Source organism: Cebidichthys violaceus, unplaced genomic scaffold, assembly GCF_023349555.1.
Source record: "Cebidichthys violaceus isolate CVI_PGR_0920_01 unplaced genomic scaffold, fCebVio1.0.p SCAF_16, whole genome shotgun sequence".
Lineage (NCBI taxonomy): Eukaryota > Metazoa > Chordata > Actinopteri > Perciformes > Stichaeidae > Cebidichthys > Cebidichthys violaceus.
In genome coordinates this window covers 3,726,853-3,745,734 of record NW_027176329.1, presented here as the reverse complement: position 1 = coordinate 3,745,734, position 18,882 = coordinate 3,726,853, and the positions used below count along the sequence as shown (strand labels likewise).

The 18,882-nt window shown below is 42.6% G+C and overlaps 1 protein-coding gene across 2 annotated transcripts; it reads right to left on the bottom strand.

Moving 5' to 3' along the window:
- Positions 1-5,097: 5,097 nt before the first annotated feature.
- cunh6orf136 (chromosome unknown C6orf136 homolog) lies at positions 5,098-13,022 on the bottom strand. 2 transcript variants are annotated; one of them, XM_068710781.1, is made up of 7 exons: positions 12,971-13,022; positions 11,374-11,612; positions 9,466-10,122; positions 7,442-7,530; positions 7,035-7,235; positions 6,824-6,893; positions 5,098-6,353 (listed from the first exon to the last, which is right to left on the bottom strand). In XM_068710781.1, the coding sequence occupies exons 2-7, from the start codon at positions 11,470-11,472 to the stop codon at positions 6,210-6,212; spliced, it is 1,260 nt and encodes a 419-aa protein (XP_068566882.1). In that variant the 5' UTR covers positions 11,473-11,612; positions 12,971-13,022; the 3' UTR covers positions 5,098-6,209. The 2 variants fall into 2 exon arrangements, with proteins under 2 accessions (XP_068566882.1, XP_068566881.1); XM_068710780.1 differs by having other exon boundaries at positions 12,853-13,011.
- Positions 13,023-18,882: the final 5,860 nt, after the last annotated feature.

The window sequence follows — 18,882 nt, the reverse complement described above, 5'->3', positions numbered from 1 at the left end:
ACCTGACCAGTCATGTTTCTATACAGAGGTGGCTGATGTACCAAAGCTACTGTCACAGCATGCTTTATTGCTCGGTTTCCAGAAGCACTAAATATGATCAAGCTGTGTGAAACGGTTACAGTGAAGTCTGAACGAATGCTTGAGCGCCCAGTCCAAGTATGTCCAGCATTTAGGTAGCACTCCACATCCTCCACCTCCCGTACAGAGAGGATGCTTTGCACAGTCACATACAGTTTGAGGCATTCAGCCCACTGTAATAACAAATTAGCAATACAACAATGCATTCGTTTTATTTTATTTTTTTACCATTTCACGAAGCAGAGCGTCTCCGTGGTTCCCAGCTACTGAGCTACTGTTCTGTGTCAAACTGGTGGGCGGCTGATTGATGAATGTCTAGTGTCTATAAAGATACAAGAACAAAACCCACAAGGCTTCAATATAGATGCTTCATTTATGAAATGGCACAAAACCATATCTGACATACATCTTCACTGCATTTTTCTGTTGTGAAAAAAAGTGTTCATTCAACAACATTTTCTTAGGGCAAATTTGGAAGCGTTAAATGTCAAACAAAAAAGGCTCCATAAGGACTCTGCTAACATTACAGTGTGATTTACACCGACATGACCAACATATATGGGATTGCAACATCCTGATACTTTAAGGGTTCAGTGTCTGAAACGCTGATCTTATGAGTCCTCCTGTTAGAGTAATGTTTGATAAAACAACAGTGAGCAGCGGTTTCAAGACAATTACTGAACCCTTTTGGATGTTTATTAAAATGGCACCATATATATATATATATATATATATATATATATTTATGAGGCGTTTTAGAGGATTTACATCTGGGCTTCAGAGTACTGCGAGATGGACTAACCCCATGATAAGATGAGTACAGGATAACATCAGCCTCATACACACATCCCTGCTACTGAGTTCAACTCACACGTATTTCATTTCATTAAAACTAACACCAAAGACGTGAAGATGCATTAATTGGCAATTGAGTTACTTGCAGTGACTGAGGTTGTGAAAATCAGGCTCCTCTTCATCCAGTGAATCGAAGGCATGGAAAGACCCCCCCCCCCCCCCCCGAAAACAACCAATCAGAGCCGAGGAGTCGCCACCGCATAGTCAATCACTGCATTTTTATTTCTCCCCTCAAATGTTTCCAGATATTTATTGAAGTGTACTGAGATTTCACGGAGTTTCCAGTTTAGCGTTCAGGACAATCTCCCCCATAAAACTGAGCAATCTGGTTATTAGGCTACATTCACCCGACTACCTTTTTGTTTGAAATGGTGTTTTAAAATAAAAACGACCTCCATCCAGACGAGCGTTTTAGCGCCATTTCAGAAATAATCTCTGTCCATACTGAAAACGCATATCACATGACCGTTCAAGTGGTCGCAAAGCGCTCGAATAACAGCTCGTCTCCTGCGCAGTTTAGAAAATGTAGAATTTAACCACACAACAGCTGCTCGTATTGACAACAAGGTCAGCCACCCTTGTTATTTGTTATCCATGTTGAATTATCATTCATTATCCACTGGTGGTTGAGGCTGATGTTGTTTTCTTCCGGAAAAGGGTCACATGATAGGGGCGTGACGAATCAAGTTTCAGTTTCTGCCCGTCCAGACTGAAACACAACCCTGGAGTTTCAAAGGGTTTTCAAACGTCTCAGTGTTAGGGGTTCTAAAACACCGGAGCAGTGTGGACGCGAGGCTTAAACGCAGCAAAAGTAATGCTTTTTGAAAACGGAGTAGTGTGGATGTAGCATAAGACTTCCTCACAAACAGACCTAAGGCAGTTTGGACTGGCAGCAACACCTCCTCCACTGTTGAACACCGGAGCCCCCCAGGGCTGTGTGCTCAGCCCCCTCCTGTTCACGCTGTACACCCACGACTGCTACCCCGAACATGAAGAGAACTCTGTTGTGAAGTTTGCAGAGGACACGAACAATGGGACTTCATAGAGAGAGGAAATCAACAAACCTTCAGAGTGGAGCTCAGAGAACAACCTGCTGCTCAACGTCAGTAAAAGCAAGGAGCTGACTGACTTTAGAAAAATCCAAGCTATGACAAACTTCCTGTCTACATCAATGGAGCTGAGGTGGAGCAAGTTAACAGCGTTTAGTTCCTGGTAATCAGCATCACAAACAACCTGACAGTCATCACTCATCTCCATCCTCGTGAATGAAGCTCATGAACGACTGTATGTAACTTTTCCAGAGGAGCAATAGAAAGGTCCCTGACTGCAAGCATTACCAACTGGTATGGGATGTGTGCCACCAGGACAGGAGGCTCTACAGCGGGGGATTACAACCCCCCAGAGCATCGCTGGTACCGTTAACATCAATGACGTCAGCGAGAAGAGCTGAAGGATATTAAAGACTAAACACACCACAGCTACAACCTGTTCACCTGCTGCCCTCTGGAAAGAGATACAGAAGCATCAGCTGTCTTACCAGCAGACTTCAGATCAGCTGTGAGACTCCACCCTCCACTATGTAAGATAGTTGTGTTTTTTTTAAGGTAACGTTGATACCTTTTATGTGGATGTCCAATATGTCCTGATGGTTAATGTAGTCCACTGAAGAAATAAATTCCTCAGTCCATGTTACATTAACCAAGAAAGATGATCACTCCTGCTGCAGAGCCGTGCCTGTTGTGCCTACATGTACCAGGATGCATTGCGGGTGAGCAGCAATTTTGCTTCTTATAAACACAAAAAAACGTCAATGACGGATATATTCTTATATGTTAACCAATTCCTCTTTTTTTTTACCTTACTAGGACAGGCTTAATTGACTTTTCTCATCGTAACACACTTTATTCCAACTGGACAGAAACAAAATAAAACCAAAACGATTCGTCACAATGACAAACCCAAAATCACCCCGCTGGTCTTGGTTGTCTATTCCAGTTGATCTTCGGTAGTCTCCAGCATACCTTCGACTGAGTGAGGAAAACTTGCATAGTGATGCACACAAGACTCGCTCTCTCTGGGCCGACATTCATTACAGTAGAATGATTCCATTTCTGTTGCAGTTTGAGCAAAAGCACCACCAGCTGGTGTTCACATTCTGGAGGGTCCCCGTCGGCCATATCCTCCCTGCTGCTGCCTGGAGCTGAACATTGGAGTCAGCCAGTACGCTGTAAAATCTACACCGTAAAAATTCCTCATCAATATTTTGGGATGCCATTTCCGCTGTTTAAAATGTAACACAAGCAACGTGAACAATTACGTTTTAGAGGGTCATTGTCAGAGTAGTATTGATGACCAATCACGTTTAAGCAGGCTTTGGTTGAATGCAGGTCCGTGTTGACAGCAATACCCAAAAATGTAATCTGGGAACCCACTGTCTGACGATGATCGAGCTATTTATTGGTTTAAAATGAGCTTGTACACAATCCGGTCATTCCTCTCGTCTCTCAACTCAAACTCTAGTCTCAAGATGCTGACCTGACTGAGCACAGCACAAATGGAAGTCTTGGTCTGAATATCCGCAACCAGAACCCCCAGAACTGCAGCGGCCTCCCTCGAAGGCTTGGCTTTGTAAGCAAGCCATTCAAAGTCGCTCCCTCTTCAGTGGTGGTTCAATGAGCTGGATTCTGTTTGTTGTTGGTGTTGGTAACCAAAAATCAGTAAATACAACTTCAGACACAGAGAGAACAGAGGAGATAGACGGAGAATGGACCTGGTTGCTACGTTCTGATGAAGTCCCAGCCTCCCCTGTGCGCCGCGTTTGGCCGGGAGTTACACACCTATGCAGCACAAAGGCTCTTTGCTGATGCCAAGAAATGTCCCAAACAGAGCAAAATATGAAGACAAGAGACAATACAGGCCGAGGGCAGGGTCTCTGCAGATACATATATTATGTTTAAGCAGACTCGCTGCTGCTAGTTCCTTAGCTTGTTTCTTCGTTAGCCTGTTAGCTTGTGGATATTATGCCTGAAACTTCAGTAACTCTTCTGCAGTTAGATGGATAATTAGAATCTTTTAGTGTCTGTTAAATGTTAATAAATGTCTAACATTTTTATTAAATGTATTTATTCTTCTTTCACACCTAAATGTGTCTTCTTTCACACCTAAATTTCAAACTGTAGTTTTATACGAATATACAGCACAGTCTCACGTGGGTTATCAGAGAGGGATTATTTCTGTGCGAGTCTCAAACTAAATTCAGGAAGAGGCTGCATGGTATACCTTTAAACTTGAGTTATAATGTTGTGGATACATCAGAAAGCTATGTAGTATTATTATTAGTTTGAAAGTGTCTTAGCTAACTACACTAGTATGCTAACACATAGCTAACATCAGCTTGCTAACAGCTAACTTTAACTATCAACTGCACCACTATTAGAAATATGTTGCTGCAATAATCCTTTGGCATGCTGAAATCAAATGCTGACGGCATTTTGTTAGCGTTTCAGCCCTTCGTTACTTATTACAGTGCAGATTGTTTTTCAGAGAATGACACGTTGCGTTCTGACTCTATGAAGGATGTTTTGATGGTCGACAACATCTGCAATGTTGAGTGTTGTATTCAGGTTAAATATGAAAAAAAGTTAAGGTTTACATCCTCAATTCTCAAATTGTTGCATCCGATAAAAATGCTCTACAGGTTTTAAAAAGTCCAGGGGTCTCATTTATAAAATATTCAGATCTATAAAGCCAATGCGTAAACCTGCCTCTGTACAATTTATTTTTATAAATCCCCAATCAACCCGTAAACGTGTGCAGCTGGTTCAGCCTCCTGTACACGCCCACATTCAACCATAAATGGTCGATGCAAAGCACCTTATGAATGTTGATGCCTGCTGCTGAGCTGCTGATCAGAGGGTCTTTACGGTGAATCATGTAGACTACCGAGAGGAAGAACACTTCCAGTTCTTCCATTCAGTCCTAACAGTGCCAGAGTATCTATCGTGCAGCATAACACATCACGAGTCTCACCGTATTTATGTTTACAGACAACAATCAGTGGTACCCACCACTCATTTTAAAAATACAAATGTTTGATAGGTAAACATAATTTATTTATGTATTTACTTATGGCATTATGATTAGGACTGATGATGTGATATGGAGTGACCGTACGAGAGCCGTCTCTGGCTTTATTTACACACTTTTACACAATCCTTATGTGCAGGTGATGAAGATGAAGGTGAGCTGACTGAAGGTGTGTGACATCACCATGGTGACTCCTCTGCTCCAGGGAGCTCCGATACATCAGACAGCTGTTTACAGTTTGTGTACTGTACAGTATGCTGAATGTGGCACTATGGAATAAACCATAAATGAATAAATAAAGTTGTGTTCACTGCAGCTACTTTAATAACACTCTAAGATTATACTTGGTGATTTATGCACAGTAATAGAAGATTATTGAAAACTATTGACGCTGTGTTCTGCAGTTCTTCATCACTAGTTGACGTTATGTTCCAGATGACGATCAGCTGACCACGAGTGTCGGTGGTTCGATCTCTCGTCTGCGCTCCGGGGTGCAGACACTGCTCTGATTAATATTAGGCGAAATTTGATTTGAAGTTTGAGTTGGTTTATATCTTTAACAGTCATCTACACTAGTACAAGCACAAATAACTGCTGCTTTGACTGTTTATGATAAAGAGAATGCATATGTAAGTGCAACGTAACGTGTGATATGAAGTGAAATGACATGCGAGAGGCATCATTAGACGTGTAACGATGTCTCTCACATGTCATTTCTAGTCTGGCTTCAGTTCACCACCTCACCTTCTGCGTCTCTAAACGTTCGTACGCACGGGTCAGAGTTCCCGTACAGGCGATCATGTTCTCCCGTCAAGTTGCTTTTGATAGATCACAACGTCGTACGCTTATAAATGAGAGCCCTGGTTGCTGTGTAGAAGTCGCTTTTAAACTCGCGCGTGTCATCACAGCTGGCTGGCTGACTGGCAGAGACGACAGCGATGTACCTCCTGGATCCCAAAACCCAGTTCTATCTTCAGCTTAACCACATTTGAAATAAAAGTTCAATTCAAATTTGAAAAAAGGCAAAAGCAGTGCTAAGTCTTGACTTTGTATTTAAATCAGGGGCAACACTGAGGTTTTAGGATGGAGAGCCTAACCCTCCACTTTAATGTGTTCCTACGCTGAGAATGTTGGGAGTCACATGGACCTTAAACACACTGGCCATTGTTCCTCTAACGGTGATCCCGGGGTCAGTTTCTGCTCTGGCGCAGAGACGACAGGAGGAGGGGCAGCAGGTTGAGAGCGGGGCGAGGCTCCTGCACCCCCAGGGCCACCAGAGCCCCCGCCAGCAGAGAGGTCACTGTGGGCAGGACAGGGGGCTGATCCGGCATCACCTGCAACAAGAGCTCAGTCAAAACCGCAAGCTCAGCCGTCCAGCTCATCTTCTGTTCGACTTTATCAACGGAAACACAAAATGAACAGCTTCGTCGACAGAAGCGCTCTTCCCATGGACGTTTGGAATATTATGCGGTCATACAAACAGAAGATGTTAAACAGATCAATGTAACGTTCTTGGCGTCGGCGTCTTCACTGTGCTCTCCGCTCTGCTGTAGGACACACACACGTAAGACAATGATGACGCTCGTCTGCCTGAACGACGCAGTTCAAGGTACTTCTTCTTATAAAAAACTAACAAAAGTTCAGTATTAATTCACTCTGAATGAACAGGCACACAGCAGGGGTCGTCTCCGCCTGCTAAAAGTAACACCAGCTAGACTCTCCTCCTCTATAGCTCTAGAAGGACAGCGTGCTGCTATAATAACGCTCTGAATCCTGCTGCTCAAAACATTACACACCTGCTTACCTTTTCAACTGTATGACAGTGAATGAGTCCATCCTGTCCAATGTAAAAAGTAGAGAATGCATCATATGACCTATAAAAGATGAAACACGGATCAAATTAGATTGTAAACCAATGTAACGACTGAAAAGAAGGCTTTTAAAGCAGTGTTCGATTTAACCTAGTAGCAGCTGTGTAACAGCAGCAGCTCCAGGCTGGATGCACGGTGCGCTACCTGTACAGGTGGGACTTGTCTTTGCGGTAGAAGCGCAGCAGCAGGGAGTAGAAGGGAAGGCCCCGGATCCTCCAGCGAGCCTTAATGGTCCCGTCCTCCATGTGCTTAGTGAGCTTCAGCACCTCCAGCCGAGCCTTGGCGTAGTAACACAGACACAGGAGGCGCCACAGCGAGAGGGTGAGCTGGTACACCGTACGGCCTCTGACCAACACACACACACACACACACACACACACACACACACACACACACACACACACACACACACACACACACACACACACACACACACACACACACACACACACACACACACACACACACACACACACACACACCCGGGTCACACAGTGTGCAGACTGCAAACAGTGTTTGATCAGAGCATACCGGTGTCTGTAATCAGGTACCTGGTCCTGGTATTGATGAGCCCGTTGATGAATTCCATGTCATTGGAGTACATGGTGTAATCATGGTTCTTCATAAAGAAACTTGGAAGCTGCAAAACAACATTGAAGGTATAGTTTTACAACGCGTTCCCACTTTGGTACTGCAAGTACAACTTCAGTCTAAAGCGATCCCAAGAGCTTATAACTGGTGTAGAATGTGTTTTACTACAGAGAGGCATTCATTCGGCTCTTCTTGTACTTTATCACAGCTGAGAAGCAGAGGCTTTTTACCCTCCGGCACGTAAAGATGACAGCTTTTCCCTTCTGTAGCTGTGCTGAGGACATACAGTGTAGCGCACCGACTGCCTGGGCATCTCCAAAAGAAGTCTTTTTTGTCCCATGTATTTGTGCTACACACTAAAGGGCTGGGTGTACTAGACTATAGATCCACGGGTGTGGCGACTAGTAATACTCTCAACGACACCTGAGCCAATCGCTGCGCAGCGAGACAACATAAGGACAGAAAGATGGAAATGCTTGCTGAAAAAGAAAGCTGAAAAGGAGCCAGTGATAGAACACCAAATACAGAACCCAGACCAAGACATGACCGCCAACAGCTTGTGATTGAACATTTACAAATAATTGTTACATATTTATGATATTAAATACCATTATTAAATAATAAAAATATGTCACAGATAGGGATAGACCCGTTACCCGGTTCTTCACGGAAACTGATAAGACGGTAGTAAAAACCCAGAGTACCGATAAGGTTCAGACTTAACGGTTCTGCCATCGATACTTTAGAAGTTACGGAGTGAGACGTCCTCTCTCTGTGTCTTGGCATGAGGGGCGGAGTCATCACACACACACACACACACACACACACACACACACACACACACACACACACACACACACACACACACACACACACACACACACACACACACACGAGAGAAGAAAACATTTGAGAACTCTGGTCGTCTCAAACACAATGAAACCCTCACAAGTGAGTTTATCACAACATGTGACCAACAAGCAGAACATCAATGTGTTTGTGGAGCAGCCGTCAGTGATGTCATACGGTAGTGATGTCATACGGTAGTGATGTCATACGGAGTCTGATCACAAGAGCAGGATCATCAATGGAAGATCGTCACTAAGCTGTGAATGTGTTTTAAGGATTTGGAACCTTTAGTGGATGTCGGGCTGAGGCTGCACACATGAACCTAGACGATTTGTTTACATATGAATAATAAAGGAATGTTGATTATTTTTTAATGAATTGTCTATTTATTTATTTTTTCTCACAAAATAATCAAAAAGAATCGATAAGAGTATCGATAAGAAACCGAACCGATAAACAATACTAGTATTGATAAAAAGGTATTGATATAGATTTAACGACACTAGAACGATACTGTAAATATCACCCACATCTATTCACAGATCAATTCCAACCGACAGTGCCGTTTTGATAACATTAAATATTTTTTTATGCCGATTCATGACGCATCTAATGGTTGTAAAATGCTTAATTAAATGACTTTATTATGCAACATGTTCAGCATTATTCCCTTAATGCTTCACATTTACAGCAAGTATGTATTTTGTTCTTGTTGAAATCAACAGATCGGCTGAGGAGTGATGCCTGTTGCCCCGCCTCCTGTTCATGTCTGCACCCCTCACAGCCTGATCCCCGTCTGTGCAGAGACACGAGCTTCAGCTCAGCTGTAGCGCTCCGTTTACGGAGGAACTTTCACAGTAAAGTGATTCTTACAACCCTACAACAGTATTACGGCCACTCTTAGTGAAAACGAAATATTTGTAGGATGAAAAATACAAATTTAATTTTTGTCCTTATAATCTCAGACAACATTCACGCACTGCTCCCAACAGAAAAATAGATATAGAAAAACACAGGAAAAAAAAGATTGACGTTATTGAATTGATAAAATCCTTTAAATGATGACACCTGTTACGTTACAATAGAATACCATGGCTTTGTTAAGTATACTTCATGGTACAGTGTGCATTCTTACCTCTATCCTCAGTCTTTCATACATCACGGCCAGTCTCTCCTCTTCCTCACTACCTCCCTCAGTATGACCCCCCTCCGCTCTCTCTGCATGGCTGCACAGAGAGGTAGATGGCAGCAGAGGCAGCTCCACAGGCCCGTTGTCTAGTTCAATATCCTGCCTGGATTTCAGCCCGCTGCCAGGTACCGGCTCTGTGGCCGGGCAATGAAAACAATAAAACTGGGAGCCATACATGAAGGGCGCGGGACACCTCTCCGCTTCAAACAGGCTTCTGAAGCAGCCGTGTTCTCTCTTGAAGCTGTCAATGCTGATGTCATCCTCTCTGCTGCCTTCCACCGTGGTCAACAGGAAGGAGAAGTCGGGGGACTTGCGAGGCCCCGGCGGCGAGAGGAGCTCTCCGAGTTTATTGCGAGCCGACAGAGGGATCTCCAGCAGCGTGTGGAGGCCGTCCGACTCGCCCTGTCGCACAAGCACACACACGCTGAGAGACTCCCAGTCTTCCTCATAGAAAGCTCCCGCTTGAGGCTGGCTAGCGTGGTGGAACGGATGGGACAGGACCGACTGCTTCGTGCTCCGATACCTCAGGCCGTTGGGGGGCACCAGGGCCCATGATGCACTGCTCAGGGGGCGGGTCTGACGGGTCCACTGCCAGTCGACTGCCTGAAGGAGCAATAAGGACACGGTAGCATTGTACTTAACAGAACAACACTCGCTCACATAGTGTGTTGATACCTTTTATTACGATAGTCTCACATTTGAAGAAATCAGAATCACATTTATTGGCCAAGTGTGTGAACACAACGCACACAAAAATGTAGGTATATATATATATATATATATATATAGAAAGCACCAATTTAAGCTCGAGAACCCGCTTACTCAGACTAGCCAGTGGAGATTTCACCCTTAAATCCTGAAGGAGGGAAATTAGATTTGAAATTTCAAAGAGAGAAAACACTAACATACATGGCCTAACCACAGCAGACTAACTCGTCTACCCTTATTGACAGGGTAAAGAGTAAACTCAGACAAGTGAGAAGAAATGCCTCTGGGCAGATTCAGACTCCCTTTACTGTGAAACGGTCCCCAACAGGCTTTGTAAATGGGAATATATAGAACACCTGCTTTAGAGCAAACGTACAAAAGAAATTCCTCCGTTGGAACCCATTCGATTGGACTTGTAAAAGGTGGAACGGGTCATGCTGCTATGCTGAAAATGAGCATTCTTCCTAGGTAATTATATCAAATGATACAAAATCCTCCTCTCACACAAAACCATCAACAACTCGAACGGCTTCATACGGGCTCAGAAGAAGCCACGGCTCAAAATGGCTTTTTCTTCACCTTCCTGACATCTGAAAGTATCAGTTTATGCTCATCTTCGCCTTACGGCCGACCGGGTGCACAAAGACTCTACATCTGTACGGTGTGATGTGGACGGCTCCATGTCAAAACTCCCCCTTAACAAACATGTTAAAGGAAACATGTGAAAACAACTTACACATGTAGATATTACAAATGACTAACAGGAGACTGCAAGAACCTCCCCTAAGAAGCTGTAAGAGAATAAAAGCTTTTCAATTCAAAATGTTAAACCAAGCTCACATATCCTCTTCTTCATACGTTTGATACAGACTTTTCTCCTTCATGTCTCAAGTGTAAAGTAGAGACGGACAGTCTGCCCCATAGCCTGTGGTTTTTCTAGAAACTACAGAAATTGTGGCATATTATAAGGCAGCAAACTAGCCATTAATCTAGAAGTTATCCAAAATGCATTCTGGCACGGTGCTATTAGCATAAGAGAAAGTTGTAGAACTAGATAACAGACAACGTCCCAACAAAACCCAGAGGCACATGATCATACTTAATTATGTACGCAAATAAAGAGGATCTTAGAATGATGCAGATTACCTGACTGAGACTCCAGCTCTGTTTTCCGACGGCTCGCCTTCTGCCATGGCTGCGGATACAACCCACCCAGAAGGCGACGCCCCCTCTGCTTACAGCCATTCACCACAGGGGGCAGAGGCAACCCCAGTTACCAGCTGACCATCGCCCACAGCACTGAAGATACCAAAGACGCAGAGCACCAACCCCTCGTGACTGGACGACTCCCCAACTACAGCAGCGGGATCTCTACCTCTTCAGACCTGAGACCACAGGGACAAGAGGGAAGAGCTCGTGAGTGATTCGAGGCCCGACACCAAGGGGTTCTGTTCAAACGCTGCCCAACAAAGTATTTCTTACGTGCTGAAAATATTCACCAACAATCAAATTCATGGGACATATACATTGTGATGCTGGAATGATAATTCTGATCATTTCGATAACTGATAATCAGTAATTTTATCAAGCAAAAATGTCAAACAGCTGCTGGGCCCAACGTCTCACATGAGAGGATTTGTTTAGATGTAGAGCTGCAACGGTTGATCGATAGCTGATCACTTTGACATACTGTGTGGTAAATTGTGATGGTCTTTTTTCACAACTATTTATATATATATATATATATATATATATATATATATATATATATATAGATAGATAGATTTTGACCTGGGTCTTCTACTAAGGTTTTCAGAGACTGTGCCAAGAGCACATGACCTGCAGCAGACCACACGTTTCTAATCAGACTCCAGAGTGACAGACAGACAGACTGACTGAGCAGACAGGAACAGACTACAAAAGAAGTGCGTCTCCTTGTAATGTGCACAAGTGAAAATGAGTACACATGAGTGAATCGTCTTACTTATGAAGACTGATTTGGTAAGTTGTGAAGGGCATGTCGCGTGGCAGACGTTTGACAAAATAAACAATCTAAAATACCCACACGGTGAGCAATAACTAAAGTTGCAGCACTAACATGTGTGACATGCAACAGATGACATTTCTAAATGTTTCCTGATCACCTGGCGCTGCTATTCAGAGTCCTGGCAACACTCGGAATGATAACGGTGTGAATCAAGAAGGACTTTTCAGTGACAGAAGAGGAGAAAACGTCAACGTTATTGGAACTTCTGTGTGATTCAATTGCACTGATTTTGTGACAATGATTAGGCTACGATTAGGCTACGATTCATCACATTAGCTTGATCATTTTTGAAATGCCAATCAACATTTATGTGAAATTGGAAACAGCTGTATTTTAAATGGCTTCTGATAACTATTATCAGAAGCCATTATAGACACATGTGTGGGACACGGTTTTCTTAACAAACAGCTGGGACATCAAGATATCTTCCCTTAAACGTTGACATTACCTTCAGAGCTGTTACCTAGCGCTGGCTGCCTCACTTGACAGGCAATGATAGCTGCTAGCTTACACGGCTAACTAGCTACCAGCTAGTAGCAAGCTAACCACCGGCTTGGCAAACGTCCCTGTAATGTTACCTTATAGATCCTAAAACCCGCTGGAGTCGGTCTAGATGCAATGGTTCTCCAGGTCACGGTTTGTACCGGAGGATAAGGCGAGTAACAAGCTGTTCAGCGTTAACGCGAGCTCACTTACACAAATGTCATTCCAGCCCTGCGTGTCCTTGCCCGGCCAAACACGCCTCACGTCACGCAGCGCGTCGTAATGCTGCCTTCACTGCTATTGGAAATACGGGTACTGTCCCAGTCTAGGATATGTCAATGATTTGCAACTACAGTACATTGAATTTGATGAGTTCTTATTTTAGTGCAGTGCCACATTTAAAAATACAACAAAACAAACAACCTCCTTCTTGGCATCTTAGAGGACAAAAATGTTTACAATAATAACCCATAACATTTGCAATCCAAGGAGAATGAAATGAACAAGGAAAAGGAAAAAAAAAAATGTTTTATTTAAACCTTTATTTAACCAGGAGAGTCCCATTGAGATTATAAATCTCTTTTTCAAGGGAGACCTGACCCAGACAGGAAGCAACATAAAAAACACATAGTTACAGACAGAAAACACAGAACAAGACAAGTTAAAAGAAACTAAAAGTTAAGAGACAGTGACGTAACCGAGTTAATCAATAATAGAGAGGCAAAGTCCCGCAGCTTCTGGTGTCCCCCAAGGGACCATATTTTGGAATAAATATGTACATATATGTTTTCACACGTTTGAAATGTGCTATGAATTACACTTATGTTATTTGTCAATTTAGAAGAGAATTTTATAGATTTGTTGTAGTGTCATTTAGCTTTGCTTGCTAGCTAGCTAGCTAACTTAGCTAAATCCATGCACAAATGTAACGTTATCTTACCTGATGTGTTTTATCCAGCGACTCTTTTTATCAACCGCGAAGCAAAAGAACTTTCTTGACGTGCAAAATGATCTTTTAAATTGACAAACATCTTATATGTAAATACATGGCACAATTCAAACAGTGTCCAAAAGTTCTTTGTTTCTTGCCATAGGCAAAACATTTTTACAAACTAAGGCTACATCCATACTAATATGTTCTGTTCAAAACCCGAGGTTTTAAAACGAAAACGATCTCCATCCACACGGCGTTTCAGCATCGTTTTAGAAATGATTTCCCTAGGTATTGCTCTATCTCGCTCACATAAATCTCGCACACATAAAATGTACTTTAAAATGAACACTTACAACTTTTACTAGATTATGGTTAAAGACATTTAGTCAGCACACGTCTCTCACTCGTTTCCTGTTTCATTGATGTCTGTTCTCTCACTCGTAGCTCTGCTGGTGGCTGAAGTCTTTGTAGCACTGGAGAGCCTTTATGCTTTTGTTCGTTTACAGTTTTTTTGTGAACTTCACAATAGTTGTGCTCAACAAAATAAGCAATAATAAGAAAAGGAAAGTCCTGCATTTTGTGTCCATTGTCCTCCTCAAAGCCACAAACAATGACTTCAAATGTAGTGTGGACGCTAGGGTTGAACGTAGCAAAACTTATGCTTTTAAAACGTGAACGTAGCCTTAAATCCCTTGATGGTCCATCAGTAAGGCCGTGACTTTGCCTCTCTATATCCATAAATACTACATTCATATTATTTTCCACTTTCACTGGCTTTTGATGCATTTTTATTTTTGTGCAAAATTATTACATTTTATGTTGTAAAAGTGTTAGACAAAGTAAAATACTCTACACACGCGCGTGGATCTCATTTGCGTTCTCGGTTTTTGACAGTGATTTGCCGTCATAGGTGTGTGAGTGAGTGTGTGTGCGTGTGTGATAGAGATATATTGAGAGGAAGGGGGGCATTATTATCTCTTTTTTTTTAAAGCAAGACAAAAGGCAATAACAAAAACAGTGAATACAGGCCTGTTACACAACATTTAGTCAGTGAATGAGAGGACAGGGTGATGTGTACATGTGTGTCTGAGAAAAGGAAAGCGAAAGGAAATAAATAAATAACTTTATAAACTAAATAAAACTAAATATATTATATCATAATTTACATAATCATAACAACATCAATAATCATGTAGACTTATTTTTAAATACCACTAGTAACACTTAACTATAACAATAACAATAATGGTAATAATAATAATACAAATAACAACAATAATAATAATGATGATGATGATGATGATGATGATGATGATAATAATAATAATGGATGGCTCCCAGGGAGCTGGCCCATTGTGGGTTTGATCCCTTTAAAAGAACAACAGTCCCCAGACCCTGAGGAGGGGTCTGTTTTTGCCTTTTGTCAGTCAGTTGAATCCGTTATCGGTGGCCCAGCCGTCCTTCGGAGGGGGGGGGGGGGGATTATGAGGTTACCTCGCACATACTCACATTCACTACTGAACCTCTTACACACACCCAAACAGCTCCTACATACTATGCTCACACATGCTCAAACAAAAACCTCTCACACACACACACACAAAATGCTCAAGATCATTTCTATATGCGTTTCAGTGTGTGTGAGATCCTTTTAGCGCGTGAGGGTGAGACGGTGAGGCATTTATCGAGGCGTTAATCTCACTGTCGCACAGATGCGTAACTCAGCTGTGATGTGTGTATCGGCTGGCATCAGTTATCTTTTGCTACTTATTCCTACCACTACTTTTATTTTTTCCATTTTCTGTTAATTTTTTTAAATTATTGCATCTATCTGTCATGTCTCATCATTTTTTGTCATTTCAGTATTTCCTGTTTTATTTTACTTTTGTTTCAGTCTTCACTTCCTCCCATTGTGTGTTTGTCAGCCTGCCCCATGGTTGACCAACAGCCTATATTCATAGCACTGGGAACATGTTTCAAGTGTGCGTTTTTGTGTATGTGTGTGTGTGTGTGTGTGTGTGTTTTTGTGTATGTGTGTGTGTGTGTGTGTGTGTGTGTGTGTGTGTGTGTGTGTGTGTGTGTGTTTTTGTGTATGTGTGTGTGTTTGTGTGTGTGTGTGTGTGTTATATTTTTTTAATTCCATATAAAAAAAGATCTGAATATATACTGAATGTGCATGTTTTCTTACACGATTATGTGGCTTTTAAAAAATAGTAGTGTACTTTGATGAACATAGGTTTGTCTGAAAGGAATACTAATCGTGTAAGAAAACACACACATAAAGCTCGTGATGACTCCCAGCAGCACCTTGGAGAGCGCAGCTCAATAACACACACGTTCTATTGCATTCAATGGCTCATAGTAAAGCCAGATTTACACTGTGTATCCATCAATGATATGATATGTTCAAATATATATGAACAACTGCTAAACAGCAACTAATAAATAAGCTGTTTAGTGAATCCCGTTTTCTATAAAACCATGGACTGCTGTGCATGACAAGTGTGACAAGTGAAGTACATTTGAAAACAGTAAAATGCTCACTAGTGGAATAGATGTCAGATTTGATGTCTGTACCTGTACGTATATGACAAGTTTACATTTTATTTTTATTTTTTTTATCACACTGACCTCTCTTCTGTCTTTTGATTCTATTAGGTGTGAGGGTGTGTAACACAGTAAATGTTATGATGTATTTTGGGTTCAAAGAAGCGCCTGTGAATAGGTGGATAGACACTGCTGTACATTCTTCCCTGTAAACGTCCCGTTATTTTTACTGCTTACTCTTTCTCCCAGCACTATTGGTAAACTGGCAAATGGTAAGCTGGCAAAACTGGCAAGCTCTTCTAACTCGGTAGTTATGTTTTGTCCACAATTTCTCCCACAAAACTTTCCTTCATACGTAATGTGTAACGTAATGATGCAATTCATACAAATCCTTGTTCTTTCCTAAATGCTTCCAAAGACACATAAATCATATTCTCAAGCTTTTTGATGAATTTTCATCTCATCTCATCTTCAACCGCTTATCCGGGATCGGGTCGCTGGGGCAACAGCTCCAGCAGGGGACCCCCAAACTTCTCTTTCCCGGTGCCACATCAGCCAGCTCTGACTGGGGGATCCCGAGGCGCTCCCAGGACCAGTTTGGAGATATAGTCCATCCACCTGGTCCTGGGCCTCCCTCGGGGTCTCCTCCCAGCCGGTCGTGCCTGGAACACCTCCTTAGGGAGGCGCCCAGGTGGCATCCTCACCAGATGCCCGAACCACCTCGACTGGCTCCTTTCCACGCAAAGGAGCGGCGGCTCTACTCCAAGTCCCTCACGGACGACCCAACTTCTCACCCTGTCTCTAAGAGAGACGCCAGCCACCCTCCTGAGGAAACCCATTTCGACCGCTTGTACTTTTTGATGAATTTTGGAAATGGTAAATGGACTGTACTATAATCTTTTCTAGTCTTCTGACCACTCAAAACACTTTTACACTACATGTCATCATTCACCCATTCACACCCATTCATACACTGGTGACAGGGGCTACCATGCAAGGTACCGCCTGTCCATCAGGACTCTAACTCAATCACACACACCTTCAGGCCTTCAGGAGCAAGTGGCTTGCCCATGAACGCATTTCCATGGACTAGAGGAGCTGGGGATTGAGGGACAACCCGCCCTACGTTCTGAGCCACAGTAAGTGTCTCATTGATGTAACTAAGAAACAACCGTGGTGCTAGAGAGGGAGAGAACCGCAAGGTTGGAGGTTCAATCCTTGGCTGACATGTGTCCTGTGGCGAAGTGTCCCTGTGCAAGACGCTGATTTAAGTGGGCTCCCCGGGCGTTTCTCAGCAGCCCACTGCTCCCTATATACTATACTATATACTATACTATATACAATACTATATACTATACTACATACTATACTATATACAATACTATATACTAGGTATGGGTTAAATGCAGAGAATACATTTCCCCACTGTGGGACTAATAACGGATTGAGTGATTGATTGATTGATTGATTTAATTTATTTATTTAGAAAACTGCTAATTCTGCAACAAACACATTTTCCTAGAAATTCTTCACAATAAAGTTCTGCTGTTATTTTGTTATCTAAAAGCTTTTATTTTGAAGCAGCAAGCCCTTAGTCTGTGTGTGTGAGCAGATTGTTTTGTTGTGTGTGTGAGCATGTACACAGTATGTAAGGGCTCTTTGGGTGAGTGTAAGAGGTTCACTCGTGAATGTGAGAGGCATATGTAGGTAATTATGAATTATGGCCATTATGGCATCCCATAATACAGGGCTGTTCTGTCTCAGAGATGTTGTACTCATTCTCTATAGATCCTGTGTGAAGGGCTAGCATTGAAGGTTTGTTTCCAAAGGGTTTCAATTGATCAGTTTATAAAGAAGATGTAATTGTTCTCATGAAAACCCAGGAAGAGATTTAAAAAGTGGAGGGAATTGTTAAAGTTAACCTTATCAGCTGCAAAGGTAGTACACACACCCTAAAAGTACTGGCAGTTGGGAGTTGGTGGGGGGTCTGCTGTTCAGGCTGCCATGGGGTTGACTTGGAAGAAGGATGGTTTCAAATATCTTGGAGTATAAAAGAAAATTGTTGCACATAGCCACGACGCAAAAAAAACAACGTTTCGACTTGACAGTCTTCTTCAGGGTAATGAACTGCCATGTTGAAGCGTTGGTAAATGATATAATCATTTTTGCAGCGTGGCTACGAGTGTGCAACAATCTTCCCGTACACTTAAGTTGTCACTGTGGTCAGCACCTTTCCAACAGTGGTGTGGGATCCCCCTCTCTCTCATCAATGGTACTATAGCCCAAAAGAAGTGGGAGGGGGTGGTGGGTAGAAGAAAGACTTAATAAATGGAAATATCTGAAGCCATGAATCTCCTTTAGACAGAACAATTATCATTAGCAACCTGGTATCTGCTCTGCGGCGTCGGTTGGCCTGAATCCAGCCTAAAGTGCTAATACAAAAGTTATGGATTTGACGTTATGCATTTGAACTTTTTAAACCTCTGTGGATTACCTCCTCTTCTTTTCTGAGACATGGAACCTTTTTAAATGTAAGAGACTGGAGCCTATGTTCTCGGCCCTGCCTATTTGAAGAGCCTCTCATTAATGGGGCTAGAAGGGGTGTTCAAGAAAGCCTCACCACCTCACCTGTCTACCACTGGAG

Coding starts and splice junctions, on each gene's coding strand:
- cunh6orf136 (XM_068710781.1), bottom strand. CDS start 11,472: ATGGCTGTAAGCAGAGGGGGCGTCGCCTTCTGGGTGGGTTGTATCCGC. Junction 7,531..9,465: donor ATGAAAGACTGAGGATAGAG/GTAAGAATGCAC, acceptor GTTGTTTTGCAG/CTTCCAAGTTTCTTTATGAA. Junction 6,894..7,034: donor GACAAGTCCCACCTGTACAG/GTAGCGCACCGT, acceptor CATCTTTTATAG/GTCATATGATGCATTCTCTA.